At 43.0% G+C, this 18208-nt stretch overlaps 1 protein-coding gene across 2 annotated transcripts in view; it reads left to right on the forward strand.

Annotated features, from left to right (window-relative positions):
• UMODL1 (uromodulin like 1) overlaps nt 1–18208 on the forward strand; it is a 499986-nt gene that overhangs the window by 353560 nt on the left and 128218 nt on the right. For both annotated transcript variants that reach the window (XM_069202600.1, XM_069202601.1), the window contains one exon: nt 13517–13662. In XM_069202600.1, the coding sequence (XP_069058701.1) occupies nt 13517–13662 (146 nt within the window). The remainder of the gene's footprint in view (nt 1–13516; nt 13663–18208) is intronic.

The following is an 18208-nucleotide window of genomic DNA, read 5'->3' on the forward strand; positions in this document are numbered from 1 at the left end:
TTTGACTGGTGGTCTCCTGGCTCCTGTGTATTCCCAGTAGTCAACATACCTGTAGCACCTACACTATCATCACAGGTGCAATATTTAGACAGCACACACTAAACTATCAGAGGAAAGTATATGGGTTCTCTCAGTATTTATCCACTTATGGCTGCTGTGCTGCTCTCAAATGCCAATCCACCTCAGGGTAGGCCACCGCCAAAATGCGGGCCATTAGCTGCTTCCTACAGTGGGTGCTCCACCGGCTGTCCACACTTGCTTGGTGATGGCATGCCAGATTCCCTTCTTCTGATGGGTGTTGACTTGCACGGATGACACAGACAAAAGGAGAAAGCCATGTTCATATGCACCATAACAATTCCAATAGTAGTCGAGAGAACACATCAGTAACAGCAATATACCACCTGCAACACCTTCACTAGTTTACATCAACGGTACAGCTTCTTACACCATACCTATCACACATTGGTATGACTTTGGACTCACCTGCTCCTCTGGTGCACCATATAGCTGTTCATACAGGGGTAGGGCCTCATCTACTAGCTTCTCCAGCTCTTCAGAGGTGAAGGCAGGGGCCCAATCACCTGCACGATGTGGCATGATAGCTCCCAGAGGCAGTCAACAGCAGCTCAGGTTGTGGAGGTTTTGCTGACAGCAGTGTCAGGAGTCAAGTGAGCAATACTGCAGAAGATGGTGGTCACGTCCACCACGTACATGACCATCACCGCCAGCAGACATCGCCACTGGCCCAATATGGCAGCAATATGTTCCACTGGCAATTAACCTCGCGGTTGTGACTCCCTACCGCCATGACAACTTTTGTTGACGGACTTAGGTCACTTCCACATGTCCAGTACGTCAAGCAGCTGCCATTCTGAGCACATTTCATGTATGGAAGTGTTTAGTAATCTGCATCATTAACTATACCCCATATTGAGCTGTACATCTGTAAGTACTTCCTTCATGGTCAGGTGACTTTGTGCATATGTGCATCAATACTTTGTTGTTGGAGGACATGCAGTGCTAGCAATGTGCAACTACTCTGAGGTCCTATGTGTTTCGAAAATGTTGATAATGTCCAACAATATTTGTGAAACATGTCAAAACGATAGCTCTTACAAACATGTACATTAACAGTTTAATTCATTAGTGTAATCCCATAGTTTTTAGAGGCAATCTGTACCAATGAGGGTGTCATTGGATGCATAGCTATGTGCTGTACTGTATATGTCAGAGGTAGTAGCTGTCCTCGACAGCTGTTATGTTATGTGTGAGTAATTGAATTAACTGTACTTGATGTGTACATGCTGCATGCCACATACTATGTTAACATCTTTTCACATAGTTACCCTGCCATGAGAAGAGGAAGACAACCACCAGTGTACCGTCCACTAGTAGACCTGCACGCCATGGAAAGACATTGCATACAGAAATGTTGTCTGAATCCTCATACTATCATGGATCTTTGTAAACAGTTGGAACCAAATCTGATGTCTTCTCTTCGCAATCCCTATAACATACCTCCCATTGTTAAAGACTTGTCAGTGCTACACTTCCTGGCCACTGGCTCCTTTCAGAATACAGTGGCTGTAACAGCAGGGATGTCTCAGCCCATGTTCAGTCTGGTTTTGACGGATGTACTGTGTGCATTGTTGAAAAATCTGGACAGCTAAATCAGGTTTCACCAACGAGCGGATTTGGCCTATGTGAAGGCAAACTTTTATGCAATGGGACACATTCCACATGTGGTTGGAGCCACTGATGGCACCCATGTAGCCTTGGTTCCGCCTATTGCCAATGAACAGGTGTATGAGAACAGGAAAAACTACCACTCCATTAACATTCAAGTGGTGTGTCTGGCAGACCAGTACATTTCACAAGTCACTGCAAAGTATCCAGGAACAGTCCATGATTCCTTCATCATGTGGAACAGCAATGTCCCACTGCTAATGGCACAACTCTACACAGAGAGGGCCTGGCTGGTTGGTAAGTTACATTTGAAATGTGTGTTTGCAATGTATGTCTCCTGTCATCATAATGTTGCATGTCCCACATAAATGTATGTGTTGTTCAACCATTTTGTTCACAGGTGACTCTGGCTATCCAAACCATCCATGGCTGTTGACACCAGTGAGGTACCCAACCATGCCAGGGGAAATCCACTACAATGAGGCCCCTGAGAGGACAAGGCATGTAGTTGAGCAGACTTTTGGGCTCCTGAAGGCAAGATTTAGGTGTCTGGACTTATCAGGAGGAGCTCCCATCTACTCACCCAACAAGGTAAGTCAAATAATAGTTGCTTGTTGCATGCTACACAATCTTGCCCTGAGAGGTCAGATACCATGTATAACAGATGAGGGGGAGGCAGCAGAACCTGAGGGTGAAAATGCAGATATGCCAAGTGATGAAGATCCAGAGGAAGATGAAGTAGGAGACTCTAGGGCAGATCTCATCAATCACTACTTCAACTGACTAGTAGGTATATGAAGTTGACCTATTGTTGTGATGTTATTGCGCAACCAGATGCTCATGGCTAGCATGTCACCTCCTTTCTTGCATCATCTGTTGGGCTGTAGTGAGCTCCAATGCCTATGTTTGAGTTGTGAATGCAGGCTGAAAGTTTGTATTGTGTATGGGACAGAGTGGTCTACAGTATTGTAACAGCAGATTCAAACTTACACTTGAGGACATGACTTCTCCGATGAATGTATCCTGCTATGCCCTATCCCTTTTCCCTTTCACTCACAGATTTGCCTAGATCCTGTTTGGCTCAGCAACCTTGGCAAATGAAATACAGTGTCAGAAGCAGATGGGAATTGCTGACAGACATGAGAAGTGGACATGACTGAAAGCAGGTACTATTAGTGTTGTTTAAGTTGGGTGTAACCTAGATTGTTATACCGATAGGACACTGGGGTTGAAAATTATTTTCCCGTATATTTCACCTGTTTGTGATCTATATTGGACCTAGCTGTCATTGTGTTCTTACTTTGCAGACCAATATGCATGTCACTGTAGACTGAAATAGGTGAGTGACAATCCAACAGGTATGGGACCAATGTAAGTAAAAGGTTTCAGGACTAGGTACTTCAGTAATCATCTTTGTATGTTACATGGGGTATGTGATTTTGAAGCTATAGTATGGGTATGTGATAAGGCCATACGAGGTGATACAGAGGACCAATCAGTGTCCCTCCTGCCTTGCAGGAAGATTACCATGACCCTGACATCTGTATCCCGTGTTTTTGCATTGTGAGGCACCTTAGCCTACATCCTCATGCTACTGTCAGTCATGCCATATGTGCTGTTTGCAATTCTACCTATAAATGTGTGTAGAAGTAGATTTTCTTTGAAATCTGTCCTTTTACACTTCTGTTGTATTGAGTCTCCTGCTGATAAACTCCACCTTTGATGTCCATGACAATGGGTGTACATCACAGAGGGACACAATCAGACCAGAGTTGGCATGCATAACCATTGCACATTAAGGATAAAAGACATACACAGGACCTGTGCTTAAGTGTGATTTATTGTGAATATAAAATGAATATATGTGACTATAAAAGGAAAGAATGAACAAAAAAATTGTTGGGTGAAGTCATAGTGGATGAAATCATCAGGGTAGCTGCTACAGCAGTTGGAAACACAAGTCCTATGTCCTTGTACCATGGGACAATGGAGTTAGGTTTCAGAACAGGCAACAGTGTGTATCTGTGGCACACAAGGGGAACAATTCAAGAGAGGTTCACTTCCTGGCAGTGGGTTTGGTCTTAGTATCTGCTCCTGCTGGATGTCTGGGTGGACGTCCACATTTGCAAGGAGGTTGTTCAGCTACAGAGTGAAGGGTGTCTGAGGCATGCAATTCCCCTGGCAGAGCCTCCATTGCACTAGCAGCCGCAGATGTGGAAGAGGCTGATGTTTCATTGCTAGTGGAAGGGGCCAGATGTTGGGTACAAAACCTAATCAGGGTGGTATTCATGTCCCCCAGCACTCCCACAACGGAAGCCTGGTGGGCATTTTGTGCCTGCCCCTGCACCATTACTTCCTGGTGGTGGTCCCTCTGCAGCATTTGAATTTCTACCAACATAGTGATGACTAGGCTCCCAAGGCTTGGGAGATGGTTTCCTGGTCCGTTTTGTCTCTTCCAAGCCCAATCCTCTAGCCCACAGCATCCCTCCCACACACCCTGCCCCCATGTGCCTGTGCCCCTGGCAACGTGTGCCCACTCCCAGTGGTTGCAGGTCCATCATTGTCAGAGGCGATAAGGTGAGACTCAGGTACCTGTACTGTGGGGCACACAATAGAGGAAACAGTCCTTGCAACACAGGTTTGCGGGCAAATGGTTGCCTGTGATATCGATGCAACAAGGCTGGGAGGAGTTAATGAGGGCAGGGTGAGGCTGAGAGTCATTGACTGACCAGGTGTCCCTGATGGGCCAGGTGTTTCGTCAGTGTTCAGACATCCAAGGGTGTTGTCTTCACTGGGGCCTTCATCCAGAGGGGGAGTGACAATCTCTGGTATCTTCTCTATGGTGGCAATGGCAAGGAGGGAGTGAGACACAGAGATGCAGACAGTGCCTTAACATGATTCCCAGCAATGACATTGACTGCTGCTGCACAGCATACCTTAGTTGTTCATACAACTCTGTGACTTACTCCATATTCCATGTAAAGAGATGTTAGACTAGGTTGGTAGTGATTGTACTGCTGATGGCATATGACTGTTCACCTCTGTTGCCTAGTGAACAGTCAGGCATGCTAGATGGCACAAATGCACAATGGTGTCCTTGTAGGAATGCAGTATGTGGGTAAGCAAGAAGCATCGACCCGTATCTGGATGTACTGAATGTGCATCGACTCAGCGATCTGACTTTCCAACCCAGGTGAGTCTATTTCTAGGATGGGATCTTTGATTTGTGGCCATTATAAATGGGCACTCATCTATAGCTGTGTTTTCCTTGGGATGCCAGTGTGAGTGACCCAATGCATTGTTGTCATTGCCATGTACTGTTCCACACTAGAACAATCAAGGTGGGGTAGCTAGTAAATTAGTTAAACATGCATGTTGTGTGATATTTTGTGCACATTCCAGGTTTTTCACATTGATGGGATAGTGCATTCTGGGAGTTGCAGTGATATGATTTGCCAGTAGTTCACATGCCATGCAAGGGCTGTGAGGCCAGATGAGTTCAATGGAGCTCTGGCATGCCAGTGAGGGGTATTAGGTGATTTGGACAGAGGTGTAGTGGGTAAAATGTTAATTGGGGTGGGTTTAGGTGGTGAGGGAGCATGCAGGATAAGACAATTGTGTGACATCAATCCACTCCCCCAGTATTCCTATGAGGCCCTCAGGATGCAGAATGTTCAAGACCTCCTCCCAAGATGTGAAAGTAGGGGGAGGAGGTGGGGGCTCACTGTCAGTCTTTAGTATGGCTAGCTGGTACCTGGATGCCATGGAATGCAGCTTCCCCAGTAGGTCGTTCCACCTTTTCCTGATGTCCTCCCTTCTGCATTGATAACTGCCTACAGAATTGACCCTGTCCACTATTCTTTGCCACAACTCCATTTTCCTGACAATAGATGTTTGTTGGACTTGTGCTCTGAACAGGTGTGGCTCTACCCTTTCAGTTTCATCCACCATGACCCTCAACTTGTCATCAGTGAAATAAGGGTGTTTTTGTGGGGACATGGTAGTGGTTGTGAAGACGGTGTGTGGGGGTGTTGTAAGTGAAAGGGTGCAGTGTTTGGTAAATGGTGAGGTATAGGTGATGTTGCAGCGGATTGTGTTTACCAGTGATGTGTATATTGTGAATGTTGTACTGATGTGGGATGAGTGCTGAGTGAAATGTGTGCCTACTGTTAAAAGAGAAAAATCTATTTTTTGGCTTCGTAGTGTAGATGTGAATGTCATTCTGGATGCAAAGGATTTTGGGTTGTGTAGGGGTGTGTTATATAGTGCAGTAAGTAGGTGTGTCAGGTTTGTGGATGTGTGTCAGGTGTAGGGTATTCAAACTATCCAATGTGGTGTGGTGTTGTAACAGAATTGAGTTGAGACCGCTGCGGTTCGCACCGCCAATGGTTTTCCGCCATGGAAGAACCGCTGTCATGATTTGTAGATCATAATCTGATGGGAGGATTTTTGTCGGGCTGACGGTGCTGGTGATGGAACCGCCTCTTTTCTGTCCTCCAGTATCCTCGAGGTTTCAGAAATATGGCTGTTTTTTGGCAGAGTTTAAAGTTTCACTCCTAATACGGTGGTCATATGACTGCCAAAATGGTGGTCTTTTGGTGGCCACCTCCACATCGGTCTTCCCAAAAGACCGCCAAACTCGTAATGACCCCCTTAGTCCTTCAAAAAATAAAGTGTACAGAGTGCTACAGAAATACATAGCAACTGCAGCACAAATCAAAAACTTAAAAAAAGATACACCCGAGGACTAATGCACTAGTTTGTGAACGTTTTTAAAAAAAATATAAAAATATATTAATTTATTTCCCTACCTATTATCAAATTAATGAAGTGGTAGTAGGTAGGAAATAATAATAATATTCACTGCCTATGTATAACTAAGGCCCTAACTCACAACATAGGTAAAGTGTATTGGCAGTTCGGGCTGGACAGTTCCCATTAGGAACAGGGTCAAGACTGATTTGCATATGGCTGGGTCCAAACTGGGGTGGCATGGTGAGCAAAAGAACGATGGATTAAACCCAGATCTGTGACTGGGGGTGAGTGTTTGCATTGTTCAGCACTCTGTCCATCATCCTTTTGTTTTGTTAAAAAATAAGCCTGCCTTTTAATTTTGTAAAGGGTAAGCAACAGCAGGGAAAGTGTTTGACGTAAAAAGGATTACATATATACATTCAAATCCTATTAAATTAGTAAAACATGTTTAATACTTTTTTTTTACAAAACATTATTAAAACACATATAACCTAAAAAACAAAGAAAGAAAAAATAAAATTACATATAATAACTTCAACTTCACCAGCAACAAAAACTCAATAATGAAAACATCACTTAACTATTTAGTGTAAATTAATACATACAAAAATGCAGTAAGAAATATCATCACAGTAACAAATTCTCACAAAAACTTAGCATTAAATATTTTTTATAAAAATAATAATAAATATGAAACATTATACACAATTAATTTCCAATTCATAATTTACCTAAATATACAAGAATGTAATAAATGTTTATTTTCTTAGCAACTCACACACCTAAAATACCACTTTCTAAAAACCACATATAAAAACAAAAATACATATTAGAACATTGGAATGTTGGCATGTCCATTGAAGACAATGGACTGCTGCGGGCTTTTACAGGCCGGTAAAAGCCCGCAGCGCCAACATTCCAATGTTCGCTTTGTTCACAGCAACAGCTGTGAACAAAGCCTCACGGAGCCCGAGGGGATTTAAATCCCCTCGGGCTCCGTGAACATTTTTTTTTTTTAATAGAACATTCTGCCCTTTGTGGCAGAATGTTCTAATAGCCTTAGAACCCGCCGTAGCGGGCTCTACCGGCTATTAAAGTCCCTCTCCCTTGTTAAATGCCCTCGCCTTCGGCTCGGGCATTTAACGCGGGGAGCGGGCCTTTAATAGCCGGTAGAGCCCGCTACGGCGGGTTCTAAGGCTATATTAAAATGAATAATACATTACAATTACACAACAAGTAATAAGTGAAGTAATATTCATGACTAATGATGAAAAAAATAATTTTCATAAAATAGCAGTAAACTAATAAACATTTAATTTGATTCAACTGCTCAATATATTCCACTACAAACCTAGCAACTTACAACTAAAATATAAGTCAAAAAGTTCACCATTAAACTATTTACATTTTTAACTAACAAATAATTCATTAACAATTTAAAACTGATTAATCATTATTTATAATTTAATACATTTCTAATCATGTATCCATACAAACCCAATAACCACTACTAATATGTAACCTGGAATCGGTAACAAGCTATTCTCATAATTAACAATAAATTATTTAAAACATTAACAATTAAAAATTAATTGCCAATAAATGTAAATGATTTATAATTAATTACCTTCACACTTTATACCCCTACAAAACAAACAACCCACTATTAATATATAACTAACAATAAACCTTAATTAAAAAATGTAATTTAAATTTCAAATTCAAAATATATTCTAACACATAAAATTTAATAATTAATGATCGATTTAAAATTAACAATGAAAAAATTAATAAATAATAAATTAAACATCTTTCTAAATTAAATAACTTCCCACTTTGTTCCCCTACAAACTGAACAACCCACGATAACAACATTAAACACTAATAAAATTAAAAACAAACTAAGGCCCTGATTACGAGTTTGGCGGATGGGAACATCTCTCTGCCAGACTCCCGACAGGGTGGTCGCCACTGTAGTGGCGACCTCCACGACAGCCCCATTATGGCTTTCCCCCTGGGCTGACCATCGGAAACTAAGGTATCCCCCAGTCAGCCCTGCGGGAAGGTGACAGCAACCTTGTCGCCGGCTCTTAATCAAGCCTGTGGAAATGCTGCCACCCACAGCGGACATTAGCACACTCGGGTGCACATTACGAGAGTGCTAGGCAGAGGGACCCCTGCACTGACCATGGGCATAGGCAGTGCAGGTGCCCCCCTGTGGCTCCCAGCACCTTTTCTCCACCAGCCTTTCTGCCATGAAAAGGCTGGCAGAGAACCAGGTTGGAATCAGCAGGGTGGCGTTGTGTGCAGAGCCACCCTGGATGATTGCAACCTGCACCTGCTGTCAACCCGTCAGGATCACTGATGCCAATGTGGACGGTGGTACCCTGGTGGTCAGACCGCCAGGGTCGTAATATGGCTGTTGGACCACCACAGCAGCGACAGTCCAGACCGCCAGTGTGAGTCTAGAGGTCTAGTGACCCCCAAGACCCATAACGACCCACAAATCACGTTAGCGACTTTTCCATGACAGAACATCAATGACTGTGCGAACTGCGGCGGACCTCGGTCACCACAGTAAAACACCACACCAAATTGGATAATTTGAAAACCCCAAACCTGACACACATCCACACATCCAAAACACGTACACACTGCACTATAAAACACACCCCTTGACACCCCACAATCCATTACAACCTGAACGCCATACACAGCTCACAAAATGCCACACTAAAATACCGGAATCCATAGATTAGGCACCCCAACACACTCCACATTGCACACATCACACATCAACCCAACACACACAACACAATAAGTACCCCACACATTAGACACCACCGGTCATCCACTCACGTCACAGCACCCACACTTCATCACCAAATTGATTTCCCTATTTTTATCACATCCTTACTGTCTCATCCACCACCTCCACATCCCCACAAAAATATCCCAGTTTCACCACAAGATACATCACTGGCATACACTCAAGCAACATCCACCTGCACACACAGCAACAGTCACTACCTGCCCTGATACCCCCACCATCCGCAGCATCACAGACACAATACCTGACACACCTGCAGACTCCCCACACAAACATTCAGTGTAACAGCCACCACACCAATCCTATCCACAGACACCACCACAGCAGACCCTCAGACATCCACCCCAGTCACCAAACTTGAGTACACCTCAACCACAGACCTGCCTGCATGCAGCACATCCACCATACCTGTAGTCACCGCCCCAACAGGCAGCCACCCACCCACCACAGCATCCCCCATCACGTCCACCCCCCTCCGTCCAAGACACATTAAGGCCCTCACTTACCCACCAACATACACCCACCACCCGCAAGCATACCTCCCACAAACATGGACCCAAGACATCCAAACCAACACCTCTTACAACCACTCCCTCTACCTCCACACCCAAATGCTTTTTTTATGACTGTCTCTGTGTGCATAAGAAAGCTTGTCTCTCGGAGTTTAACCTCCCCAAGGACATCCCTTCCACCTCCAAAGCCTCCCCTACCCATCCTGCCAGTACCCATGCCCCTCCCCTGCCAAGAAGTCAACCCCACCCAAGAAGACCCAACCCTCTCGAAGCCAAAACCAAAAGGCCCCCCTCTCAAGCGCAAGCCCAAACCATCCTCTTCCCAGCCTGAGCCCAAACATTCCTCTACCCACCAAACATCCCTGAGGTACATGCCTGCCCCTAGCTGTGGCGGTTACATGGCAGTCAGGAGTCAAGTTGGGCACCACTTTATGCCTTTGGTGCATTGACTATTGATTTATATGGACTGGTCGATAGCCTTGTACTTGGTTTTTGCTAAGAATATTTGAATACATTATAACCAAACAGTTGTTGGTTTTCTGGTTACACTTTTGACCTGCATTTCCTTTCCTAGGTTTGAGTTGCTCCTGGCTGACATTGGTGGTGTCCGAGTGTTTCTGTGTGTGTGGTGCTTGTGCTTCCTGTGTTGTTTGAGCAAGAAGTGAGGGTGCGTGCAGTGCTTTTGTCTCACAGGGATAGGGGGTGTGTTGTGTGATGGGCATGTGTATTTAGCTGATATGTTGTCATGGTGTTGTGTTGTGTTGGTGTGGACATGTGTTTGTTGTTGTAGTGTGTGGCTTTGTGTGCTTTGACTGTGTGAGTGTGCGTGTATTGAGCATGCAATGATAGGTATGATATGCTGTGTGTATATGATGTGTGTGTTGATTGCTAAGTTGGATGATGGTGTAATTGTGTGTGTTTGTATACTCATAATTTGTCGGTCCTCTCCGCTAGCCTGTTGGAGATCTGACTGCACAATCATGGCAGTCCTGGGACCACCAAAGTCATAATGAGGCCCTTACTGGTGTGGAATACGTTTACAGCAAATATTTTTCAGATGTTCAGCAACTGATATTGAAATGATGGTGTATATGTTTATATTGTTTAAAATAGCATTTCAACAGAGGGGGAAAGTCTAAGGTCCCCCAGCGGAAGAAAAGTATGTCGCCGGAAAATAGTTAATCACCATCAATTCTGATTGAGGGACCCTATTGCCGTCCAATGTCTGATTGGGGTTATGCAGTTAAAGTGCTGCATTTGGAGCTGAGGTGTAATTGTGTGAAAGTTAAAGACGTTTTGGGTTTTGTCTGCATAGAGCAGACACCAAAAACTGGAAGAAAAGATAATAATGGAAATAGAGCGAAAAGAGCAGAAGACCCAGGACTGAGGCCTGACGGATGCTTACAAAAAGAGCAGTGGGCACCTCTGTGTCAATCACCATTTATAATTATTGCTTCATATTTATTGGGAACGTTTGTATTAAAATTGATAACTGAAACAGTCTATTTTTGGAACCATCACATACTTATGTTATCCTTATCTATCACTGTATAAGCATTTATGATACTTCATGATATTATGTTTGATTCCATGTGTACAGTTAGGATCTTAAACTAATTATTTAAAGAGGGCTCCGTTCATCCTTTTTTGTTATAGTTTATTGGGACAGGCTTGCCTGTCCCTCAACACATGTTTGACGACAGGCATGTTTGGAATGTGTGAGCACCATTACTAGACTCTACATTAAGGGAATGTGAGGCCCTCCAGTAGGATTTTCTGTTGTCAAGCCTTTGTGGTATTGAAATCTATAACCACATTAAACCTGGGTACAGAATGCCTCACTAATCCAGCTGTAATGCCACAGCACCTGAAGAACACTTTTAAGAAACAGGTTAAGCTCCTGTCAAAAGAGCAGGATGAAAATGAAATTAGATCCACATCAGGTGCCACGGGGTTCTATATATCTTATGAAGATGTCGTTTGCCAACCATAGCTGAAAGGGGACATGGGAAGACAAGACATAAGGAATATACTATGACTAGACTTCTGATATTGCCTGTATGGGAATATAGAACTCAACAGAAAACAAATCCTTGAAGGCAATGGCAGTGCAGGCTGTGTCTACATAGCCAGAAATCCATGGAATACTTAGGGCCCGGTTATGAGTATGACGGTCCTAGGGCTGCCGTACTTGCGATGGCAGTCCGACTGCCAGATTACGATCCTGGCAGTCGGGCTACTAGAAGACCAGCACCAGGATCATGGATCCGGAGGGGATAGCAGTGGTGCAAGCTGCGTTCAAGCTGGCGGTGCTGATTTCGGCACCACTGTGCTGATCACGACTTGCTTTTCTGCCAACCTTTTCATGTAGGATCACCCCCATGAAAAGGCTGGTGAAAAGGCAGAGATGGAGCCAGAGGGAGCCCCTGCACTGCCCAATCCATGGCATGGGCAGTGGAGGGGCTCCCCTGTCAGCACACTCTGAATGCAGTGCTTATTCAGAGTGTGCTTGTCAGCGCACACAGTGCAGTGGTAATGGCTTCTGCTCTCCTTGAGAGCTGAAGCCAATGGCGTCTCACTGTGTCCGCCAGCTGGTCTGGCAGGGAACTCATAATATGGCGGTCGAGAGGCCGCCAGCTTGGTGTAGTGGTGGTCCAACGGTCAGACCACTACAGTCCTAATGAGGCCTTTAGTATGCTGTTGCCCAGCACTGCTACCACCAAGGCAAATCTTCATAAAACCACTATTCTTGCAGCATGGTATAAGAACATATAAAAAGGCAGCATCTTATTCTTCTCATCTGATGTCCCTATTGAGTTAGCATGAATGGGCAAGTTCTTTGCAACAGCTGGAAGGCTACTGAGGGATCTTAGCCCCTATCCTGATACACTCCACCAGGTTGTACCAACTAAAGACTTGTACGAACCTAAATAATGAACCTGCGGCCCGGAAGATTTGTTGACTTCTCTCTTCCAGGAACTGTGTTACACTGTTTCTATAATTATTTATTGTTTTTTTTATGTCAGCCATATCTCAACTCACCTCTTTGAAATAACTGTGTTGGCTTGTTTGCACGTCACGTTGCACTTTGTAACACACTTGCACTTATCTGTAGCATATGTTGCATTTTGTATTAGCAGATTTCTCGCAGCTAGCGCCTGTGTTGTAATGTATTGTTTTTAACTTGCCTGTTATAAAACACTTGCATAGGTTCAATCGCACAGCACTTGCACTTATTTATCCTTCGTTTTGCACTCTCAAGCATTATGGCCAATCATCTTGGCACCCCAGCCACGGAACTAACGACTCACACTAATGAATTTGATCACAATGGCTTTGGGGATACCTGCATCAAATGTTGCTTTTATCAGATACCTGCAAAGGTTCGATGGCACGCCACATCATACTGTGGAGTATACTTACGCCTAGTTATTATTCATGTTGCATTCTTGAGTGCTATGCTGGATCATCTTGGTGACCCAGTCCTGGGACAAATGACTTGTGTTAAAAAAATGTATTCCAATGGCTTTGGGGCTACCCACAACAAATGCAGCATTTTCATGCGGAATAGACCTGCATATGTCTGATTAATAGGACATCTTTAACTATGATGGAAATGAGATATAGGGCCAGATATAGATCTTGGTGGAGGGGAATATTCTGTCACAAATGCAGTCAAGGACAGATCCTTCACTGAGATCCTCACTAACATGTGACTTTTGCTTTTTAGAATACATCCCACATTGCGGTGAGTGGATTGCTTCTCAACACCATCCAGGCAAATAATCCAGGACAATTCAAGGTGAACAGCAATGTCACCTGTACATATAAAAAGGATATTGAGCTGTCATCCGGGGATGGAGTCGTTAATGAAGGGTAAATACAGCAACACATATTTCATTGAAACGTTTCTAATGTTGTGTTGAAATGATTTGCCATTTACAGTAAGGTGGTTGCACTTTAGCACTCCTGATTTTCCAAGAAGTTATAATATTTTTACTAAAAATCTTTAGGATTATGTAGAGGAGATCATTTCCATTAACCTGACCTTAGAATCAGTGCAGTTTTTGATGGAGAGGAGCTGTGGTCATGGCAGAGCTTCAATTATGCTTTGTAAAGTTAAAGATGAGATAACGTGCAGGCAATTTTGGAAATAAACATCCACGGGTTTCAATATTTAAGGCCTGATTCCAAGTGCCCTGAAAAGGTAGTTAGGCCCGTATTTATACTTTTTGACGCAAAACTGCGCTAACGCAGTTTTGCGCCCAAAAAATTTGCGCCGGCTAACGCCATTCTGAAGCACCATGCGGGCGCCGTATTTATTCAATGACGTTAGCCGGCGCTAGCCACCGGCGCTGCCTGGTGTGCGTGAAAAAAAATGACGTACACCAGGCAGCGCCGGCGTAGGGGAAAATGGAGTTTGGGCGTCCAAAAATGGGGCAAGTCAGGCTGAGGCAAATTTTTCGCCTCAACCCGATTTGCGCCATTTTTTTACGACGCCCAACCCCCATTAACATGACTCCTGTCTTAGCAAAGACAGGAGTCATGCCCCCTTGCCCAATGGCCATGCCCAGGGGACATATGTCCCCTGGGCATGGTCATTGGGCATAGTGGCATGTAGGGGGGCAGAATTCAGGCCCCCTTATGCCACCAAAAAAATTTAAAAAAATACTTACCTGAACTTACCTTAATGTCCCTGGGGTGGGTCCCTCCATCCTTGGGCTTCCTCCTGGGGTGGGCAAGGGTGGCAGGGGGTGTCCCTGGGGGCATGGGAGGGCACCTGTGGGCTCATTCCGAGCCCACAGGTCCCTTAACGCCTGCCCTGACCAAGGCGTTAAAAAACGGCGCTAACGCCGGTTTTTTTGACCCGCCCACTCCCGGGCGTCATTTTTGCCCGGAAGTATATATACGACGCATATGCATCGGAGTCATTTTTTTAGACGGGAACGCCTACCTTGCATATCATTAACGCAAGGAAGGTGTTCACGCAAAAATATGACGCAAACTCCATGAACTTTGGCGCTATACGCGTCTAACGCCAAAGTATAAATATGGAGTTAGTTTTGCGTCGAATTTGCGTCGAAAAAACGACACAAATTCGGCGCAAACGGAGTATAAATATGCCCCTCAGTATTTATCACACCTGATAAAATCTGACAACCAGCACTTGGATTTTTTCATGTGCATAAAAACATCCTGTTTTTTTAAAAAAAAAGGAGAATATTGTGCGGCATTTTTCACCTTTTAAATTCTGTCAGATTTGACCTGCCTACATCGAATGAGGGTTACAACATTTTTTGCACTTATTACAGGGTGTGTCAATATTGCACTACTTATGATTGCGAGCTATCAACAAACATGAGTTTGCACTGCAATTGCATTTTTCTGGGGCACTCGAAATCAGCCCCTTAAAGTCTATGAGGTAGGTGTACAGTATAAGAATGTAGCTGTTATTTAGGGCCTGATTTAGAAGTCAGCAGAGGGGAATACTCTGTCACAAATGTGACAGATATCCTGTATGCCATATTATGATCCCATTCTCTCCTATGGGGATCAGAATATGGTGGATGGGCTATCCGTTACGTTTGTGACAGAATATTCCCTCCGCCGATAGCTAAATCAGGCCCATAGTCTTGTAGTACTCCTGCATTACACCTAGGTTCTGGGCATATGTTTGGAATAATTCTGGCTTACTCCTGGGATTCAGGATTATTTAGGACATTATTACGAGGCTGGCAGTCTAAAGCCGGCAGCCTTGTGGTGGCAGTCGGACTGCCACGGCTGTGGTGGTCCGACCATCACATTATGAAGTTGGTGGGCAGACCTACCAAACTACCGCCGTCCCCGCCAGGATCAGTGATCTCGACGGGCTGACAGTAGACATGGTTGTAATCAGCCAGAACGGCGATGAACTCAGTGCTGCCCTGCTGATTACAACCTTATTCTCCGCCAGCCTTTCATGGCAGTCTAACAGCCATGAAAAGGATGGCAGAGAACAAGTGAAGGGGGCCACAGGGGGGCCCCTGCATTGCCCAGTCCCAGACATTGAAGTGAGGTTACGTAAATGGGCCTTTTGCCACCAGTACGCCTATGCTTATCAACAGACCTATCTAACTTACCTCCACTTTGTCCTGCATACCCACAATAAATAGGAGTGGAACCAAAATGACCAGTGTAAGTTACTACTGCCAAGTAAATTGTAGTACGTTCAGGACCATCCATGGCAACAACGTTCCACAGAAAAAGTTGGAAGTAGAGACTTAAAAGAAAACCCAGTAGTGAAATAATGTTAAATTGAATTAAAATATTTAAAGTACTTAAAAATATAAATAAATATACTTTAATGTGAAAATAGCTCAACTAAAACATATTTAATATGAAATAATTTTATCAAATGTACATTAATATTTAACAAAAATAATTTACCCAGTTTATTAAGAAGTTTAATATACGTTTTATTTTTTGGTTCACTTTACCAGAGGGCAATAACCAGCTTGATTGTGGGGTCTCCCTATCGTCAAGTGTAGGGAAAAATAAAAAAGTTTACCTTTGAAGAGATTATTAAAAATATTCAATGTTATATATTAATAATGTATTTTTTTTTTTTTAATCTAGAACAACAATAAAAAGATAGTGCACTATTAACCTAATTTTTAATTAAATATTTCACTAATTTAAATATATTTAATGACATTTTACAAAATATGAAGTTTAAATTTAAAACAATTCCAGCTAAAGTAAAAAAAACATTTACTAAGCGACAATAATCACTAAATGTGATGTTAGGTTTAATTAAAAGTAATTTGTTATATGGTGATAAACAGTAAGGTTACATTAATTTATAAATTCAAAAAGATGTTAAAATATTTTATAATTAAATAATAATTATGTTTTATTTGTAGATATTTCTTAAAAATAAGCTACACATATTTGTATTTTTAACTATTAGAAATAATAATTAAATTTAAAATTATTTTCTATACTATTTTAATTTAAATCCATACTGCCACCCAGTTAGTGGTAGGTATGCCACTTTTTCGGTCCCTGCCATGGTCCCTTCCACATTTACTACTAAGCAGCAAACTTACATGTGTCAGGATCTCCCTATAGGAAAGATAGTAGAGGTACGGGGAGAGTTTGACAGTTGCAGTATCATTCATGCCACCTGATTGGTATGATGCAGCAGTTGCTGTGTTTTCCATAAATGTACAGATTTTTCACATTTGTACTTCAAGCTGTCTTCTGCATATTCTGCTGATTTCAACAAAAACACCTGCTTGCAACCCAAACATGGCTTACTTACTAAAATGATGGCAATTTACAAATGGCTACTAGAATGTCCTGTGGAAGAGAAGGAGGCCCTGGTCTATGCCAGATTTTCAGGATAGCCACAAAAATACATCAATTAACTTAAATTGATCCTTTTTACATTGGCCACAGTAACTCTTGAAAATGGAACGTACCCTCCACTTTCGGACTTACTTAGTTGTTCACTTTTTGTTGACTACTTGAGATGGAAGTATTAACTCCTTGCTATCCAGTTCTTTTTTTCTTGTTTTCCTCTCTGCACTCCAAGCCTAGGACACTGACTGTCACACAATAGATGGGGCTTCCCTGACCTATTTTTCACACGTCAAAAAATTAGATCATCTGGACTGCATCACCCACTTTAGCATCATCGACCTCACCTAAAACAATTTAATCATGTCCTGATCATGTCCTGATCAACAAAGGTTGCTCATTCCCCCTGACTGTCTAACCTAGTTGTTTACCTCAGCAGCAAAATGTAACTTGTCTGCTGCTTAACTCAACCTCCTCAACATCTGAAAGTTCCAACCGTTTCTCACATATTACTCAGCAAATTGTCTGATCACTCAACCTGTCATCAGTAAGGTATATAACCTAAACATCCATCAATGATCTTGTTAATGGCCTCATCTTTAACATCCACACTGAATTCACCTAACCTCCTAATCTCCCTTAGAGATTGCAGACTAGATGGGATACACCATACAACAGAGCCCTCTTTAATTCACTGGCCTCATGCCTACATGTAGCACAGACAGTTTCTCAAGCATCTTCTTCAGATTCAGATCTATAACCTCCTAATGTGACTGTACTGAAAATTTCACTGTCATTATCTGAGAACTGACTACATTTAAAACAGATACGTAAGATCCCTCAGGCATAATTTGTCCCAATCAAGCCAGGGTATCCATACCTCTGTTGTTGGAATACTGTTGGACCAAGTCCCTAATGCAAAATGTTAAGATGATCTAGTTGTTTACCTGGAGGAGTATGGCGATAATCTCACTAAACTAAATTGATTTCATTTTCCATTTATTTCAACACACTTCAGCTGAAGAAGCCTTTCATGCAGAACATAAGTAAAAAGCTAACTAATTAAATATATGCAGGCAGG

This window comes from Pleurodeles waltl, chromosome 8, assembly GCF_031143425.1.
Source record: "Pleurodeles waltl isolate 20211129_DDA chromosome 8, aPleWal1.hap1.20221129, whole genome shotgun sequence".
Taxonomy (NCBI): domain Eukaryota; kingdom Metazoa; phylum Chordata; class Amphibia; order Caudata; family Salamandridae; genus Pleurodeles; species Pleurodeles waltl.